This window comes from Scleropages formosus, chromosome 1 (genome assembly GCF_900964775.1).
Source record: "Scleropages formosus chromosome 1, fSclFor1.1, whole genome shotgun sequence".
Classification (NCBI taxonomy): domain Eukaryota; kingdom Metazoa; phylum Chordata; class Actinopteri; order Osteoglossiformes; family Osteoglossidae; genus Scleropages; species Scleropages formosus.
The window spans coordinates 1,614,641-1,633,499 of record NC_041806.1 but is presented as its reverse complement, the minus strand read 5'-3'; the positions used below and the strand labels follow the sequence as shown (position 1 = coordinate 1,633,499).

Below are 18,859 nucleotides of genomic sequence, written 5' to 3'. Positions count from 1 at the left end.
GCTGTGTATTATAAATGTACTGCAAAGTATACACGTTTAAGTCCTTAAATAAAAGGTGAACTTTCATTAAGAAATCCATTCACAGCGCGCCGGGTGCGTGTTGCCTCAGGGGGCTTGGCCAGGTCCGATGAGTACGAGTTTCAAGGCGGTCGGGTTTCAAAGCAGGCGAGCGCAGAGGCTCCATTTAAGTTGCTACGTACGGTGCTGTGTATTATAAATGTACTGCAAAGTATACACGTTTAAGTCCTTAAATAAAAGGTGAACTTTTATTAAGAAATCCATTCACAGCGCGCCGGGTGCGTGTTGCCTCAGGGGGCTTGGCCAGGTCCGATCAGTACGAGTTTCAAGGCGGTCGGGTTTCAAAGCAGGCGAGCGCAGAGGCTCCATTTAAGTTGCTACGTACGGTGCTGTGTATTATAAATGTACTGCAAAGTATACACGTTTAAGTCCTTAAATAAAAGGTGAACTTTTATTAAGAAATCCAAGCACGCCGGGTGCGTGGTGCCTCAGCGGGCTTGGCCAGGTCCGATCAGTACGAGTTTCAAGGCGGTCGGGTTTCAAAGCAGGCGAGCGCAGAGGCTCCATTTAAGTTGCTACGTACGGTGCTGTGTATTATAAATGTACTGCAAAGTATACACGTTTAAGTGCATAAATAAAAGGTGAACTTTCATTAAGAAATCCATTCACAGCGCGCCGGGTGCGTGGTGCCTCAGCGGGCGTGGCCAGGTCCGATCAGTACGAGTTTCAAGGCGGTCGGGTTTCAAAGCAGGCGAGCGCAGAGGCTCCATTTAAGTTGCTACGTACGGTGCTGTGTATTATAAATGTACTGCAAAGTATACACGTTTAAGTCCTTAAATAAAAGGTGAACTTTCATTAAGAAATCCATTCACAGCGCGCCGGGTGCGTGGTGCCTCAGGGGGCTTGGCCAGGTCCGATCAGTACGAGTTTCAAGGCGGTCGGGTTTCAAAGCAGGCGAGCGCAGAGGCTCCATTTAAGTTGCTACGTACGGTGCTGTGTATTATAAATGTACTGCAAAGTATACACGTTTAAGTCCTTAAATAAAAGGTGAACTTTTATTAAGAAATCCATTCACAGCGCGCCGGGTGCGTGTTGCCTCAGGGGGCTTGGCCAGGTCCGATCAGTACGAGTTTCAAGGCGGTCGGGTTTCAAAGCAGGCGAGCGCAGAGGCTCCATTTAAGTTGCTACGTACGGTGCTGTGTATTATAAATGTACTGCAAAGTATACACGTTTAAGTCCTTAAATAAAAGGTGAACTTTTATTAAGAAATCCAAGCACGCCGGGTGCGTGGTGCCTCAGCGGGCTTGGCCAGGTCCGATGAGTACGAGTTTCAAGGCGGTCGGGTTTCAAAGCAGGCGAGCGCAGAGGCTCCATTTAAGTTGCTACGTACGGTGCTGTGTATTATAAATGTACTGCAAAGTATACACGTTTAAGTCCTTAAATAAAATGTGAACTTTCATTAAGAAATCCATTCACAGCGCGCCGGGTGCGTGTTGCCTCAGGGGGCGTGGCCAGGTCCGATCAGTACGAGTTTCAAGGTGGTCGGGTTTCAAAGCAGGCGAGCGCAGAGGCTCCATTTAAGTTGCTACGTACCGTGCTGTGTATTATAAATGTACTGCAAAGTATACACGTTTAAGTCCTTAAATAAAAGGTGAACTTTTATTAAGAAATCCAAGCACGCCGGGTGCGTGGTGCCTCAGCGGGCGTGGCCAGGTCCGATCAGTACGAGTTTCAAGGCGGTCGGGTTTCAAAGCAGGCGAGCGCAGAGGCTCCATTTAAGTTGCTACGTACGGTGCTGTGTATTATAAATGTACTGCAAAGTATACACGTTTAAGTGCATAAATAAAAGGTGAACTTTCATTAAGAAATCCATTCACAGCGCGCCGGGTGCGTATTGCCTCAGGGGGCTTGGCCAGGTCCGATCAGTACGAGTTTCAAGGCGGTCGGGTTTCAAAGCAGGCGAGCGCAGAGGCTCCATTTAAGTTGCTACGTACGGTGCTGTGTATTATAAATGTACTGCAAAGTATACACGTTTAAGTCCTTAAATAAAAGGTGAACTTTTATTAAGAAATCCATTCACAGCGCGCCGGGTGCGTGTTGCCTCAGGGGGCGTGGCCAGGTCCGATCAGTACGAGTTTCAAGGCGGTCGGGTTTCAAAGCAGGCGAGCGCAGAGGCTCCATTTAAGTTGCTACGTACGGTGCTGTGTATTATAAATGTACTGCAAAGTATACACGTTTAAGTCCTTAAATAAAAGGTGAACTTTTATTAAGAAATCCAAGCACGCCGGGTGCGTGGTGCCTCAGCGGGCTTGGCCAGGTCCGATGAGTACGAGTTTCAAGGCGGTCGGGTTTCAAAGCAGGCGAGCGCAGAGGCTCCATTTAAGTTGCTACGTACGGTGCTGTGTATTATAAATGTACTGCAAAGTATACACGTTTAAATCCTTAAATAAAAGGTGAACTTTTATTAAGAAATCCAAGCACGCCGGGTGCGTGGTGCCTCAGCGGGCTTGGCCAGGTCCGATGAGTACGAGTTTCAAGGCGGTCGGGTTTCAAAGCAGGCGAGCGCAGAGGCTCCATTTAAGTTGCTACGTACGGTGCTGTGTATTATAAATGTACTGCAAAGTATACACGTTTAAGTCCTTAAATAAAAGGTGAACTTTCATTCAGAAATCCATTCACAGCGCGCCGGGTGCGTGTTGCCTCAGGGGGCTTGGCCAGGTCCGATCAGTACGAGTTTCAAGGCGGTCGGGTTTCAAAGCAGGCGAGCGCAGAGGCTCCATTTAAGTTGCTACGTACGGTGCTGTGTATTATAAATGTACTGCAAAGTATACACGTTTAAGTGCTTAAATAAAAGGTGAACTTTTATTAAGAAATCCAAGCACGCCGGGTGCGTGGTGCCTCAGCGGGCTTGGCCAGGTCCGATGAGTACGAGTTTCAAGGCGGTCGGGTTTCAAAGCAGGCGAGCGCAGAGGCTCCATTTAAGTTGCTACGTACGGTGCTGTGTATTATAAATGTACTGCAAAGTATACACGTTTAAGTCCTTAAATAAAAGGTGAACTTTTCTTAAGAAATCCATTCACAGCGCGCCGGGTGCGTGTTGCCTCAGGGGGCGTGGCCAGGTCCGATCAGTACGAGTTTCAAGGCGGTCGGGTTTCAAAGCAGGCGAGCGCAGAGGCTCCATTTAAGTTGCTACGTACGGTGCTGTGTATTATAAATGTACTGCAAAGTATACACGTTTAAGTCCTTAAATAAAAGGTGAACTTTTATTAAGAAATCCAAGCACGCCGGGTGCGTGGTGCCTCAGCGGGCTTGGCCAGGTCCGATGAGTACGAGTTTCAAGGCGGTCGGGTTTCAAAGCAGGCGAGCGCAGAGGCTCCATTTAAGTTGCTACGTACGGTGCTGTGTATTATAAATGTACTGCAAAGTATACACGTTTAAGTCCTTAAATAAAAGGTGAACTTTTATTAAGAAATCCAAGCACGCCGGGTGCGTGGTGCCTCAGCGGGCTTGGCCAGGTCCGATGAGTACGAGTTTCAAGGCGGTCGGGTTTCAAAGCAGGCGAGCGCAGAGGCTCCATTTAAGTTGCTACGTACGGTGCTGTGTATTATAAATGTACTGCAAAGTATACACGTTTAAGTCCTTAAATAAAAGGTGAACTTTTATTAAGAAATCCATTCACAGCGCGCCGGGTGCGTGTTGCCTCAGGGGGCTTGGCCAGGTCCGATCAGTACGAGTTTCAAGGCGGTCGGGTTTCAAAGCAGGCGAGCGCAGAGGCTCCATTTAAGTTGCTATGTACGGTGCTGTGTATTATAAATGTACTGCAAAGTATACACGTTTAAGTCCTTAAATAAAAGGTGAACTTTTATTAAGAAATCCAAGCACGCCGGGTGCGTGGTGCCTCAGGGGGCTTGGCCAGGTCCGATCAGTACGAGTTTCAAGGCGGTCGGGTTTCAAAGCAGGCGAGCGCAGAGGCTCCATTTAAGTTGCTACGTACGGTGCTGTGTATTATAAATGTACTGCAACGTATACACGTTTAAGTCCTTAAATAAAAGGTGAACTTTTATTAAGAAATCCAAGCACGCCGGGTGCGTGGTGCCTCAGCGGGCTTGGCCAGGTCCGATGAGTACGAGTTTCAAGGCGGTCGGGTTTCAAAGCAGGCGAGCGCAGAGGCTCCATTTAAGTTGCTACGTACGGTGCTGTGTATTATAAATGTACTGCAAAGTATACACGTTTAAGTCCTTAAATAAAAGGTGAACTTTTATTAAGAAATCCATTCACAGCGCGTCCCCAATTTCTTGGACGGAGTCCCCCTCTTCTCCAAGGTGAGCTCACTGATACAAGAGCAAAGCTATCCCCTCATACTCTTGTTATGAAATATTAAAAATGGGCGATATAAGGTGAGACTGTATGACGGTAGAACAGTACCAAACCAAACACAAAAACAATTTATGTGCCCATTTGACTGAACTGCCAGTTCTAGGAAACCCACAGAAAGTGTGAACACTTATGGACTTCTGTCCATTTTTATTGCTGTTAAATTTTAAAAAGTCAAACTCCATGGCTCACTCACTATCAAGGCCCAGCTGTCCAGTGCAAAGTCAACTTTGTCTATCCCGGAAGCACAGGGTGTAAAGCTGCCGCACTACACGTTTAACGGTGTTCGGCCAAGACGTTTTTCAGAAGGTCATATTTTATTTAAGCTTTTACAGTAGTTTGTGTCATTATTCCATTTAGCATGTTTAGGAAATATTCAAATGAATGAGTTGATTATGACATTTACATATATTTATCTGATACTTTTTTCAAAAGCAACTTACAGTTATGAAGTACCTGCAAATGTTTACTTATTATTGTCACATTTTTGTTCAGTCTTTTTACAGTGTTTTGTGGAATTAAGCCCCCCAAAGGTAACTGCTTATTCTGCAGTTTGGTGATTTTGTACTGTATTGTTACAGAACATTATATCATTTCAGAACTTGTCTTCTAGTGCTTAATAACTCAGTTCCCCCATCACATTAGATTCACATTAATATTTAGCCTCAAAATATTAATTTTTGTAAAATATTAAAGAAACATACCTGCATTTACATTCTTCTCCATATGTACTCTCATCATTATTATTTATTATTTGTAGTTTTGTAAACTGAAAGGATGTTTTTTCATGAAGCTCAGTTCATGTTACATGTCATTTGGCTTTCTGAAGGCACACCTCAAAACCAACGTGACAGAACAGAACACACACACACACACACACACACACACACACACACAACGTCCATAACCGCTTGTCCCAAGCAGGGTCGCGGGGTCGCAGGGACGCCAGACCGCTGCAAGGCACCCCAAGCGGGACTCAAAACCCAGACCCACCTGAGAGCAGGACCCTGCTGCGCCACCGCGCCCCCCATAGCAGAGCAGGGACCAGAAATTTCAAAACAAAGAAGGAAGTAAAATGAAGAGGACACATTATGGTACTTCACTGAAAAAGAACTCAGAAGCAGAACTAGACTTTCTTATGTGATCCATGACTACAGTAAAAAATAGGAGCTTGAGATTGTAAAGGGGAAAAAGCTACTAATGAAAAAGGGCAGCATGTTGGTGTAGCAGGTAGTTTTGCCACCTCACAGTACCTGGGCTCTTTGGGCATAAGTTTGAATCTCTCTTAGCCTGTGTGGAATTTGCATGTTCTCCTTGTGTCACCATGGATTTTGTCACACAGTCTAAAGACATATTTCTGGTACATTGATAACTCTAAATTACTTGTATTGTGTGTGTGTGTGTGTGTGTGTGTGTGGGTGTGTGGCCACCCAGCAGCAGTCTGGCATCCTATCCAGAGTGTAACTTTCTCAGCCTTGTGTCCTATGCTTTCAAGATAGGCTCTGGACATTGCAACCCTAACTTGGACAAGCAGTGAGTGAACATTTGGGAAAACAGATGTCTCTACAGAGAAAAGAGCAAGCCCAATTCCATTCTGTTATTAGATGTATAGAATTATGTAAATCTTATGTAAGACCATAATGAAATGTGTAGAGCAGGTAACCAAAATTGCATGTACACAACAGAATTCTGTTGAACTGGGAGTAAAGACTCATGATGTGACTGTAAAACACACAAATTGAAATGCCATGACAATGCCTTAAAACTTAAGCACATGAGACTGTATAGGATGACTTAAAAGAATGAAGTATTCAGACAAGTATTCTCTGTTTCAGGAAGTGACTGTGTCACAGCCCTCCTAGCTTTCTTATGACAGCCATCAGAACAGGTCCTTATCAAACTAATGAACGCTCTCTTTTTCAAATATTGACAGGAAGACCCCATACCTGGAGGGAGATGTTTTGCAGGAGAGGAACTGCATGTGGCATGAACTTCTGCAGTACTGCAAAATATTTGGAAGTATTTTAAAGAGATATTGAAAGACACCACACATTAACCTGAGGAGATGATCCAGACTTCATATAACTGACAGTGGAATGTTGCCATTGTAACATGTTCTCTGATTCTGTATGCTGCGATCCGAGTTAAGAAAATTTTGTAACCACCATACAGGTCCTCCTTATCTGTCCCACCATGGCTTTACTAAATCAGTCCTTTCTGTTCTAACTGAACATAAGGGCAATTTTGTGCAAAATCCCTTGCTGCTGCAGAATCAGTCTTTATCCATGCTTGTGCTTTTCTCTGTCACACTGTCATCTGCTATCATTGTGGAAAATCCACTCAATTCTGAATGGTCCTTGTCCCACTGTGTAAAAGAACTTAAATGCTGTTGCTGACAGCATTCAACCTTTGACAGAAAGGGATGTTACTCTTCTGACCTCAGACATCTGTCTAGTTTACTCTCAACCCAGACACTCTTTTACTTGATCATCTAGATGGTGAACACCACTGTAGAGCACAACGGATTGCTACTTCTTCTAAATCTTCAACGGACCTCTGCAAGACTCTTCTTGAAAGTGTTAACATGAGTATGCTGAGACTACTATCCTTATGTCCTTCTGTTTCACATGCAATTTCTGAATAGGAAGCAAAACTCAGGACCCTTGCCCATGCGTATGAAATGGCAAAGAGCAAGACATGTAATGTGTACTGACTTCTGCTGTCCCTTTGGGGTAACAAGTTCATGATTAAGGTGCACTATAGGCACTTCTGCTGTCCCTATCCACCCACTTTAAATCCATGCCTAACTTTTGAGACTCCCAAAATGCATGCTCCCGTGGATGGACATGGATGGGAAATAATATTAAATGCTGTGGCAGTGGTGTTTGGCAGTCTAGTCACACCAAAAAACTGTCTACTATTGATTGCCTGTATGAATTATGGTTTGACACATTTACAATGGTGATAACTGTCTTTAGAAGGGAAAGATGTAAAGCCTTGCACATTGCCCAAAGTCTGGACCCTCTTTATCAGCCAGAGTCAAGTGAAAAATTAGAAATTGAGATATTAAAAGCAAATGAGATAACAAATGAGATATTAAAAGCAAAACTGGTAAAAATGTGCCATTAAACTGGCTTGCACTGGAAAGAACCTGTACCCTTTTGTCTAACGCACATTAGTTTGTACTACATCTAATTTACAAGTTTTGAGTTTCCATATGTGGAATCAATGTATATGCAATGATCAATTCTCCTGCAGTGACACTTGCTGTGCCACTTTACTACCCCACATTTGAAATGGCTGAACTTAAGTCTTATGTTCCTTATTATACTCACTGTCATCATTAATCTTTGTTGTGTTGTCATGAATACATCATCCTTTTAATTTCGTTATTCTTTTGGGGCATGGTGACATCAGTTTCACAGCTCCAGTCGGGTGTTTTCGGTGAACTGTTAACTCCCATGAGGGGGGCGCGGTGGTGCAGTGGGGTGGACCGGGTCCTGCTCTTCGGTGGGTCTGGGGTTCGAGTCCCGCTTGGGGTGCCTTGCGATGGACTGGCGTCCCGTCCTGGGTGTGTCCCCTCCCCCTCGTGCCCTGTGTTGCCGGGTTAGGCTCTGGTTCCCCGCGACACCGTATGGGACAAGCAGTTCAGAAAGTGTGTGTGTGTGTTGACACCCACTGTTCCAAGTGTGTTTGAGTGAGTGAGAAAGAGAAAGTGAAATAGATGAGTTGCCTTACAGGTGTTGTAACAACACATTCATTGGGAGCGGGGTAGCAACAGCTTGTATATATAGTGAAAATATATATTTAGATTAAATACTTTTTTAAATGTACTCACTATATTTCAGTGACCACGGACTTGTTTCACTTGTCTTCTACAAGTTTGAAGTGATCACTGAGGCTCTTTTTCTACACGATTCCTGAAGTGCGACGGAGGAGGTGAGTAAGTAAAACGGCGGACTTGAAAAACTGGTTTTAATCAAATCAATAAAACAAAGCTCTTAAATATAGTTTTATCAGTGGATGTACTGTAATTATTAAAATAAGAGCAAAACGAATAAGAGACCAAGCAGTGAGTGAGTGAGGAACAGACGAGAAAAAGTTTATTGGTGTTCTTTGCAGGATTATGAACTCGCACCTGTTGTTCCGCGTTCCTCAGATCATGATCAGGTGTCCACCCTCTTCACGTAGCCTAATCTTGTTTAGTTTCTTTCGTATAATCATGAAGATGAAGTTCTAAACGATTTTTGCATACGTTTTTAAAGATATGGTCCACGACAATGAAAGAGTTTATTGGTGTCACTTGCACTGAGAGTTTGTGCTCTTGACTTTTCAGTCAGTGATAGCCGGCAGACTGCGAAATACATTTAATTAATTCAGTTAAACATAATTTATGAAACTGATTATTAACATAGACGGTTGAAAACATTGCACTTGTCACGTCAGCGTCAAGCGATATGCAGGAGACGGTGCGAACAGGACATCATTTTAATGCATTTTATTTGTAAGGAATGACGCGGTTTATGAGGTGTCCAAAAGTGAACCGACTGCGCCTCCATTTTGAAAATAACGCGTGACTTTGCGTCAGGACGTTTTTAATTAAAATAAGTAAAGTAAACGACACATATTTCTTCATTAATGGAGTTTCAGAAAACAAGGACATAGCTCGACATGCCATGGTATTGTGTCGAGGTTACTAAGTTTTTTTTTTTTTTTTTAAACGAGGTCTTGGGACCAGCTTTAATCATCCATTGCAAACGTGACAACGACGTCTTCGTGTCTATTTTTGACAAAAACGATTAAACACCCATTCTGATGTATTTATCCTTGAAGTTATAACAACGGGTAAAATTTATTACATCGCAATTTTATTTATCATGGAATAGATTATTATTATTATTGTTGTTGTTGTTACTGTTCTTATTTGTTCTTAAATGTTAAGAACAAATCAAATGCTCTAGTAATACTGCGTTTTGCTCCAGGAAGTGAATTAAGTAAAAAAAAAAAAAAAAAAGAAAAAAAACTTCCATTCCAATTCCTGATCATGGACGTCGTTGTCCGTGAGCTTCCCCAGGTGAACACTGAGGCGTAAAGGGGAGGTCATACAGCACATTTACTCTGATTGCAGGGGATCAGATGTCACAAAAAAATAAATAAATAAATAAATCAAGAACTTAACACTGACTCTGGATTTTTCCTGAGCAGAAGGCACCCTTGGTTTTCGTTTCTAAAGTAGGAAATTCAAATTGTTACATCTGTATAAATGATTATGATACACCTGCTGTATCCACCTGGAACACAATGTATTGCAATATCATTGTTGAAATTTTAATTATGTCTAAAATGTTCTTTTTTTTTTGTAGTCAAACTGACAACACATTTTATATATATATATATATAATATATATAATACTAATTGTCTGATATGCTCTGCACATGCAAGTCTTCATGTCTTAGGAATGGAACATTTAAACTCCCATTCTGAACTGAAGATGATGTAATCAAGGAAACTGATCCAAAAATGAGTAACATCACCCTCCCAAAACCTGATGAGGACTCAGATGCCACAGGGTAGGAGAAGCTATTTTTTGTATATACTGTTACTTCCCTGAAATTAAAAGTGTATACTTTTTGTTTAGTCAGTATGGTGTCATATATAATATAACGGTACAGTCTTGTCTCTGTATTATGTAGTCATTTTGTGTAATATAGAACTTAAGTGTGTATAGATATGATGTCTTTAAAAACAAATATTCATACTTAGTCCACTTGAAAACTCAAATTTGATGTCTGTATCTTAGATTATAGCTTCAAGTGAGTCAATATAAAGGTCTAACTCAAAAACTTGTAACCATTTTCTGTTGTCAGTGTGGATCATCAGGACTTGGTCTCACCTGGTCCCAGCAGTGATTCCAGGGAAAACAGTTCTTCCCAAATTTCTGCCACTGGTGTAATTATACACCGAAGGTGAGCTTATTGTCGCTAGAATAAAAGACCTAATTCATCCCTCCTTCTAGTGCTGTCTGTATGCTAACAGATTCATGAAGATGAGGTTTCACTTGATTTCTCAATGTACAGAATGTTAGAATCGGCCTAAACCAAACATATAATGTAAACAAATAATAGCAATAATCATTTCACTGTGATGAGTGCATCGTATTTAAATAATTTTTGAGCAAATCTTTCCTGGGCAGAATAATATTTAAGAACTAATAAAGGGGTATATAGCATTATATACATTTAACCCTACTGTTTTCAAAACAGATACTTTAAAAATGTATTACGGAAGAAATAAGTGTGTGAATCTGCATGATTTCCCAAATAACTTTATATTCCCTATATTAGAAAGAGTTGTTCAAAAATTACTTCAATCTAAAGATCACAACTTCACAAAACATTTTGGCAGTGGGAAAGATCTTAATGCCCTGGTGCATAATGCTGCATATGCTGCTTTAGATGTAGCAGTGGTCTTGCTGAAGAACCATACTTTTATGGATAAAGGTCTTCTCTGGACGTGCTTTAGTATCGGGCCGGGCTGTATGAAGTGAAAAGCAGTGAGAGGTTGATGGGAGTCTTTTCACAATCTTTCTGCATTTACACACACACACACACACACACACACACACATATTTTCTGAACCGCCTGTCCCATTCGGGGTCACGGGGGGCCAGAGCCTAACCTGGCAACAAAGGGCGTAAGGCTGGAGGGGGAGGGAACACACCCAGGACGAGGCGCCAGTCTGTTGCAAGTCTGCATTTACAATCAAGTTAATTTCCCGCCCATAAACCACACAGTAATTAATTGAAACATGGCTTATGGAATACATGCTAGAACTGACAGTCTACCAGCGCAGACACCTGACTCACCTTCAGACAGTGGTGTATCTATAAAGAGTGACCAGTCAGTTGATTTGCATCCTACTTTGAGTGAAGGAAACACCTCCTCTCCTCCAAAGTGAGTTCACTTAAAATAACTTCTTCTTGATCGGAAACCGCCTCTGTACAAATGAGCTGGCTGCTGTTTGGCTCTCATTGGACATTTTTTGTAACAGTATTGCTGATTCGGCTGCCTGTTTATGAACAAGTTTCTCTTTGAAGCAACAGATCACAATCATGGAAGCATAAATTCAGTCATCACAAAGATTTACACAGCCTTGCAGGTGCAGTCGTCATTGGTAAAGAATCAGTTTTATGGACCTACGTAGAACAGTTTCATAGCACGAATATCAGTTCAGCCTCTGTCATTTTAAAAGCCGTGAGAAGTTGATGAAAGTCTTTTTATAGTATTTTCAGTTATGTTACCAACAGTACATCCTTTTAAACCCCTCAATAATACATTCTTTGAATGCTGGTTTAAGGAATAAAGTACTAGAGTTCTTGTCTTTGTGTGATGTTCACAGGACCCCGATTAAGAGGCCTGTCTCACCCACTTTCAGCGTGTGTTCTATGAAAAGTGAACAGTCAATAGACATGCCTCCAACTGTGAGTGAGGGAAACATCTCTCCTTCAAGGTGAGCTCACTGTGAGCCTAAGCTATGCTCCTGATGATCAGGCATCTAATAACAGTTTAGACTCATTTTTCAGAGTTTTAAGTCACAGACTTAAGAATGTTTTGGAAAACCTAAAAAAAAAAGACTCTTTAGTGGTACAGCACGGCAAAGCCAGCATAATAGCACAGGGATCCTCAGTACGAAGCAAAAGCTCTTGTCCTAACTTCCTATATGTGGCTAAATTTTTGAAGTTATAGTATGAAATGTAGGATGGTGAAAATTAAGAAAAAAATGGACAAACAGGGAAAACTGTCTAGGGTATGTGAAATTTGGTTGAATTCTTATGAAAAAGTTTTACCCAACAAAGAGCCTGTGGTTGCTGACATTGCATGTGTCTACATCAAAACCCCATTAAAAAGGCATCTTTTTGCTTCATTACTTCTGCTTCCTTGCTTTTCTTTGGTAGATGCTAAAGGCAACAGTGTGACCTGGTAACTCTGACATTATAACCCTGCAGTCACTCTTCTATCCTGCCAGTCAAGATCTCTTGGTATTCTCAAAGCAAACCCAAGAATCCCACCGAGAGAAGAGACTTGACCAGTGTCTTTAGTAAATTCATGACCTTTGCACAATGCAGTTTATGAATTTTGAATAGTCCTTTTGATACTAGTTTAAAAAAAAACTGATTCAGATTTATCAGCAAAGTCTTTAATAGAAAACATCAAACTTTCCACTTTCACTGATTGCAGCTCTTTCAGCAGTCTTTCTGAAGAATCTGGCATCAGAAACAGAAACATCTTGTCTGGAGATGTGGCATGTGATGCGTGCACTGAGAAGATGGAAAGAGCTGTGAAGTTCTGCCTGACCTGCAGCGTGTCCTACTGTGAGGCTCATGTCCGACAGCACTACACTGTACCAGCACTGCAGAGGCACGTCTTGGAGGAGCCCAGAAAACACAAGGAGGAGAGGGGGAAAATTCAGGTGAGGATCTGCTCTCCAAGGGTGAGCTCACGTGATGCGAACAGCAGTGCGACACACAGATGCTGGGTGCACTCACTGAAATACTAAGAGACAAACACCGAAGGCTCTGATATGCGTCATATTACACACTCAAAACTTTTTTCAAAAACAGCTTATAAGAAATATTTAGTGACACTTCCAAAGAAAGAGTAGTTTAAAATGTTACATTCTTGGTATTTGTCCAAAACATTGCCAAAACCCCTTCAAGTGTATTTTTTATTGAGACAAATATATGATGTGATAACAGCCAGGATCAGTAATCACATTGTAATTGACTCATGGACACAACCATGTCTTGTGGTCATTGTTTCTACAAAGAGGATGTCAGTGCTTCATATGCAATTTATGAGATGAAATATGCTGAATTTAAAAATAATTTGCAGCACCAAGAAGAGTACAAAATGGATGTATATATAAGTACACTGGCAAATAATTTATCTGGACGTTTACATACTCTGGAATGTGTCATTTCCAATTGCTTTCTTCAGCTTTGAATGAAGTGCATTAAAAACCCAAATTCCTCTACCCACAGAGAATCTGTTAAAGACCTGGTCCTGTTAAGTTATGATTTCCAATCAGGGATCCCTTCATAAATATTTGTGACAATGACAGTAGCTGATGTTACAGGGATGGTTCTTCTGCAAAATTTCGAGCTGAAGAACATTATGATGGCTTATTGACTCTTGTTCTTTTTGCTTCAGACAATGAGAGGAACAGGCACTGAGACCCAAACACTGCAGGGGAAGATGCAGTGGGAAAGTCAGACAAGTAAGACTCTTGTTTCTATTTTATTTAAAAAAAAAAAAAAAACTTTCCCCCTCATATATTTGAAAATGTTTATGTGTGTGTGTGTGTATATCCACAAAAAAAGGACACACAACAGAGAAAAGAGTAGAGTAAAAAGTAGTTTGAAAATTCCCCATTGATCTTTTTCCCACTGGTTTGTTTTAATTTAGTTTTGTTTTTTTAATTTCCATGTTTTGTTTTATGATACTGTCTATGGCTTACAAATGTAATGTTTTACACGATACTACAAGTGAAGCAAGCTGGATAGAAAACATATTTAAATAAGCTGTCACTACAAGTGATGATTGGCTTATTACACCACAGCAGTGATTTTCATAGCCATTTATGTGCTTTAGAGCTATTGAACCATAATTTGAGTAGTTAATTAAATGTACTGGCATTTATATCTAACACAGAATTGAGTGTAATATTTTACTCAACAGTATAACTAGTTACTAAAAGTAATGTTTTCTTTTTTTGCAGAGAGCAGATCATATACTCGTCAACAGATTCTCTGTGTTTTCTTCCTAGCTGTCATCACAATTGTCCTTTTCTATGTGTTCTGTCCTTGGATTATTTATGATATATTTTCTTTACCAGGTAAATATGTTGTGTTTTATGTTACTGTCACACTGCTTTCATGTAATTCAAATCACACACACACACACATTTTCTGAACCGCTTGTCCCATACGGGGTCACGGGGAACCGGAACCCAACCCAGCAACACAGGGCGTAAGGCCGGAGGGGGAGGGGACACACCCAGGACGGGATGCCAGTCCGTCGCAAGGCACCCCAAGCGGGACTCGAACCCCAGACCCACCGGATAGCAGGACCGTGGGCCACCCCACCCTGTAATTCAAATTAGTCAGCAGGATTTCTATAGTATAGCAATATTTACTGAAAATGTTAATTTCACTGATCAGATGGTTTTCCTTCAGTATGAAATGAAACTCCTTCCGGTGTGTTTGGGTTTACAAAGTCATGTTTTGAAGCTGACTGGAAGTTCTTTTATACATATTATTTTTTAATTTCACTTTGTTTTATAGCTGTAACCAGGTGACTTAAAGGTCAAAATCTAATTCAGTCAAAATCTAATCCAGTCAGTCTCAGACTTGGTAGAACTAAATGATGAAAACAAAAATCCCTGTCACTTGTTACAGAATGCGAGACTACAAGTCAGACTCTCCTGATTTTGGGAAGAATTTTTTTGATGCTCCTCTTCTTCCTACTGCTTCTTGTGCTGATTGTGTACAATATTTTTTCTCCCAAAGGTAAATATGATTTTCTCACTTTAAAATTTTCATCAGTCTATTGATCTGCTTTGTATCATGTTTAGAAATATGGACAGCTGGTACTGTAGTGGTTAGAGTCATTGCCTTTGGATTCAAAGGTTGCAGGTTTGATCCCCACCTCTGGCTGTAGTACCCTTGAACAAGGTACTTACCCTAAGCTGTCTGCTGAAATTACCCAGCTGTGTAAATGATTATAAGCATATAAAAATTGTGACCTTACCATTGTAAGCCTCTCTGGAGAAGAGCGTCAACTAAATGAATAAATGTAAATATCATAGTGAGGCTTAAGTAATTTACCTGCAGTAATGCTAATTTTTTCTAAAAAGGTAATGTATGCATATTGTCAAAAGTTGCCCAGTTTAGTCCTTTCAACCAGTTTTTCATATCAGAGGTACTCAACTCTTTGTCTGGGGTACAGTGCATGCTGATCCTCACTGTTTTCCCCCACCACTGATTCTGTTATCTCTAAATCTATTACTCTAAAGGACCTGGATGTTGCACAACTGTACTGGAAAGTATTCTCTGGACAGATGAAGCAAAATTTTTAATCTTTTTGATAGTTAAAACCAGATAAAATACTGAAGCAAATTCATGTAAAACTTTTGTAAAATATAACAACTGAAGTGGCCTAAATATCGCCAAACCTTTGTGCAGGACTGATCAGCAGTTATGGGAATCACTTATTGAGGTCTTTCCCTCTAAAAGAGATCCCACCAGTGATTAATTTATCTTTAAATTATTTCCAGCATCAAAAGAGCAAATGTGTGCATGTTACTTGATTAGTTAGTATATGATCATCTATTATTATGACTGAGTGGTATATGTAGATCAATCCCATTTCATTAAGTTTTTTTCAGAAATATCATTTCATACAGTTAAAAACTTGTCACATCTGTAGAAGTTCTGTTCCATAGTAAGCGAAAGCAGTGAGCTGACTGTAAAAATTTAGTTAGCTTGAGTTTTTGCACTTTCAGACAAACATTATTTCATATGAGTAACCAAGCATGATGGAGATCATATGTGTAAAGTAGACATTTCTCTCCCTGGTCTTGGAGATCCACAGGTTGGTGCTGCTGGCTCAGAAGACATTTTGCTTGTGTGTCACATCACCTGGAGTTTCAGGTGTGAATGATGACTCTGGATTTCCAACACAAAGGATAACTTCTTGAGACAGTATCATAGGCCTTTTTCTGTCATGTCTCTGTCTATATAGGTCCTGGACTGGGACTCTGTGACATCGGGATTGTGCTGCTGGGCACAGAAGGAGCAGGAAAGAGCGCCGCCGGAAATACCATCCTGGGGAAAGAGGTGTTTGAGGAGTATTTCTCACTGGAGCCAATAACTAAAACCCTACAGCTACAGACTGGTGTGATGGAAGGAAGAAAAATCACAGTGATTGACACTCCAAGGATGTTTGACGCATCATTCTTTAATGAAAGAGTGAAACGTAAGGTTATGGAGAGCAATATTCATGTCTTCCTCTTGGTTATCAGATTGGGAAGATTCTCAGAGCAGGACGAGAAGGCAGTGGAACAGATCCAGGAGAATTTTGGAGAAGAAGCTTTGAAGTACACAATGGTGCTCTTCACTGGAGGAGATCAGCTGGATAAACCAATAAATAAGATCCTGACTTCTAGTTGTAAATATTCCAATCTCATTGACAAGTGTGGCGGTAGATACCATGTGTTCAACAGTAAAAAGAAGAGGAACCGCACTCAGGTTACTGAGTTACTGACTAAAATAGAAGCCATGGTGGAGAAAAATGGGCGTTATTATATAAAGAGTTCCTAGAGAGGAAGAAATTCGGCGTTGGTCACTGGACTAAACAGAGGGAGGCTGTGGAACATGCGGAGTATAAAAGATACTTTGTTGAATGAGGAACTGAGGAGGGACACAATGTGTGATATTTTACAAAAAAATATTCAAAAATGTGTAGTAAAAGTTCACAGAAGGTAGGAATATGCTATATTTTACTGGCATGACCATTGCGGAGTTTGCAGGTTCTCACCATGTCTGTATGGGTTTCCTCTCGGTCCTCCGGTTCCCTCCTACAGCCCAAAAGACAGGCTGTTCAGGTTCACCCATAGTGTGTGAGTGACACAGAAAGAGTGTGTTTCATTGATGTTTGGATGAGTGACCTATTGTAAGTAGTGTATCTAGTAGTCTTAACTCTCCTTGGTGAATAAGGTGTGTGGGCTGGTGACACTATATAATATCCACTGCAAGTTGCTTTGGAGAAAAAGTCTCATAAATAAATGTAAGTGTTCTTTGATTACTGCCTTTAAATTTAAAAAAGATCATTAAAGACATACTCCTGATTGTTCTACACTGCTTGTTGTCCTGTGTGTTCATAACAAATAACTTTGTACAAATTTGTTACACCCCAACACACCACTAGACAGCCTTGGGGTCTTAACATTTATTATTTAAAATTACAGGCTCAGTCACTGTATGCAAGAATATGCTCTGCTTCTTCTTGAAGGTACATAGTTGATATTGTGCTGTAGAGAGCAAAACAATATATAAATGTGTTGGTTATGCAAAAAAGTATAGCAGGTTTGGTAGCATTTGGAGCTGCTGCCTTGCATTTGCAAGACATAAGTTCCAGTCCTGCTGCTGACTGTAATGCCCTTAATCAAAGTGCTTACCCTGAATTGCACTAGTAAGTTACCCAACTGTAGAAATAGTTAAATTACTGTAAGGAACACTGAACAAAAGTGTAAGCTAAGTAAATGGAAACATCCAGTTGTTTCATGACCGAAAAAAAAAAAAACCCCACGTGCATAGGGGAAATAATATATTGGAATGCAGCACTGAAACAAGAACAAGTGTGTGTGCCATTTTTATACACAAGTAACTCCTCTTCCTCCTGATCTTTATTCCTCTGGGAACATGTGAATTGAGTCTGTTTTGATCAGACCCCGGGGGTGTGGTGGCGCAGTGGGTTGGACCGCAGTCCTGCTGCCCAGTGGGTTTGGGGTTCGGGGTTCACGTCCCGCTTGGGGTACCTTGCGACGGACTGGCGTCCCGTCCTGGGTGTGTCCCCTTCCCCCTCTGGCCTTACGCCCTGTGTTGCTGGGTAGGCTCCGGTTCCCCGTGACCCTGTAAGGGACAAGCGGTTCTGATAGTGTGTGTGTGTGTGTGTGTGTGTGTGTGTGTGTGTGTGATCAGACCCCAGGGTAGCACTTGATTTTGTTGCCAGATATAACCAGAAAATTAATGCAGACACTTGTACATTGTTATTTAAAGGATAATCTGATTGATTGATTCATTGAGGTCAGTGTTAAAGTGGAAGGGCAACTGCCAAGGGTGGAGCAACCTGCCTGTACAGAACCTTGATGACAGAATGCTGAAATGGCTCTGTTTCCCCTCTTTCTTTTAACCAAGTAGAAAGCAGCAGCCAGGTGAGGCAGCATTGCGGATTACTAGTCAGCTGTTCATTTGTTGGCTCCCAGTGAAATGTAGTTACCTGTTTCTCAAATTCTAGCTGTTTTCGTTCCTGTCCCGAATGACTCTGCTGTTCCGCTCCAGAGTTCCGGTCCGGTATTTTGTCACATCTTCGCATTCAGGTGCCACTGAGATCCGTGTTTTAATTTTCACCTTAGTGAAAATACACTCTGTGTCTCCGTGTCCTGTGTTCGTCGTTTCACCTGTACACTGTACTTTACCTTTTACACTGTGCACTCGTATGAATACACTGTACACGTGGGGTCGTTATACTTTTCGTCCGCGTTCAGACGTTACAGCAACACGTGTCTGTGTCGGACTCTCATCCGGACGCGGCATGATTGAGCTTAAAGGAAAAGTACAGACGTTAAATGTGTTATTAACCAACCAGTGGTTTTTCTCTCAAGTGACTTTTTTAAATATAAAGCTAC

The 18,859-nt window shown here is 41.4% G+C and overlaps 2 protein-coding genes across 4 annotated transcripts in view; one reads left to right on the top strand and one right to left on the bottom strand.

Annotated features, from left to right (window-relative positions):
• LOC114909086 (zinc finger protein 11-like) overlaps positions 1 to 18,859 on the bottom strand; it is a 334,553-nt gene that overhangs the window by 140,922 nt on the left and 174,772 nt on the right. The gene's annotated exons all lie outside the window — the stretch shown is intronic.
• LOC108931894 (uncharacterized) lies at positions 8,114 to 17,070 on the top strand. Of its 3 annotated transcripts, XM_018747971.2 has the most exons (10): positions 8,114 to 8,331; positions 9,836 to 9,963; positions 10,261 to 10,359; positions 11,792 to 11,902; positions 12,631 to 12,862; positions 13,603 to 13,669; positions 14,171 to 14,287; positions 14,850 to 14,960; positions 16,195 to 16,289; positions 16,475 to 16,667. In XM_018747971.2, the coding sequence occupies exons 2-10, from the start codon at positions 9,914 to 9,916 to the stop codon at positions 16,589 to 16,591; spliced, it is 999 nt and encodes a 332-aa protein (XP_018603487.1). In that variant the 5' UTR covers positions 8,114 to 8,331; positions 9,836 to 9,913; the 3' UTR covers positions 16,592 to 16,667. The 3 variants fall into 3 exon arrangements, with proteins under 3 accessions (XP_018603487.1, XP_018603485.1, XP_018603486.1); XM_018747969.2 differs by having other exon boundaries at positions 16,195 to 17,070; XM_018747970.2 differs by lacking the exon at positions 8,114 to 8,331 and adding an exon at positions 9,128 to 9,237 and having other exon boundaries at positions 16,195 to 17,070.

Bases quoted from the DNA above. Each gene is read 5' to 3' on its own strand.
- LOC108931894 (XM_018747969.2), top strand. From the start codon at position 9,914: ATGAGTAACATCACCCTCCCAAAACCTGATGAGGACTCAGATGCCACA. The intron at 10,360-11,791 runs GTGAGCTTATTG...TGATGTTCACAG, and splicing joins GGTGTAATTATACACCGAAG to GACCCCGATTAAGAGGCCTG. The intron at 11,903-12,630 runs GTGAGCTCACTG...CACTGATTGCAG, and splicing joins GGAAACATCTCTCCTTCAAG to CTCTTTCAGCAGTCTTTCTG.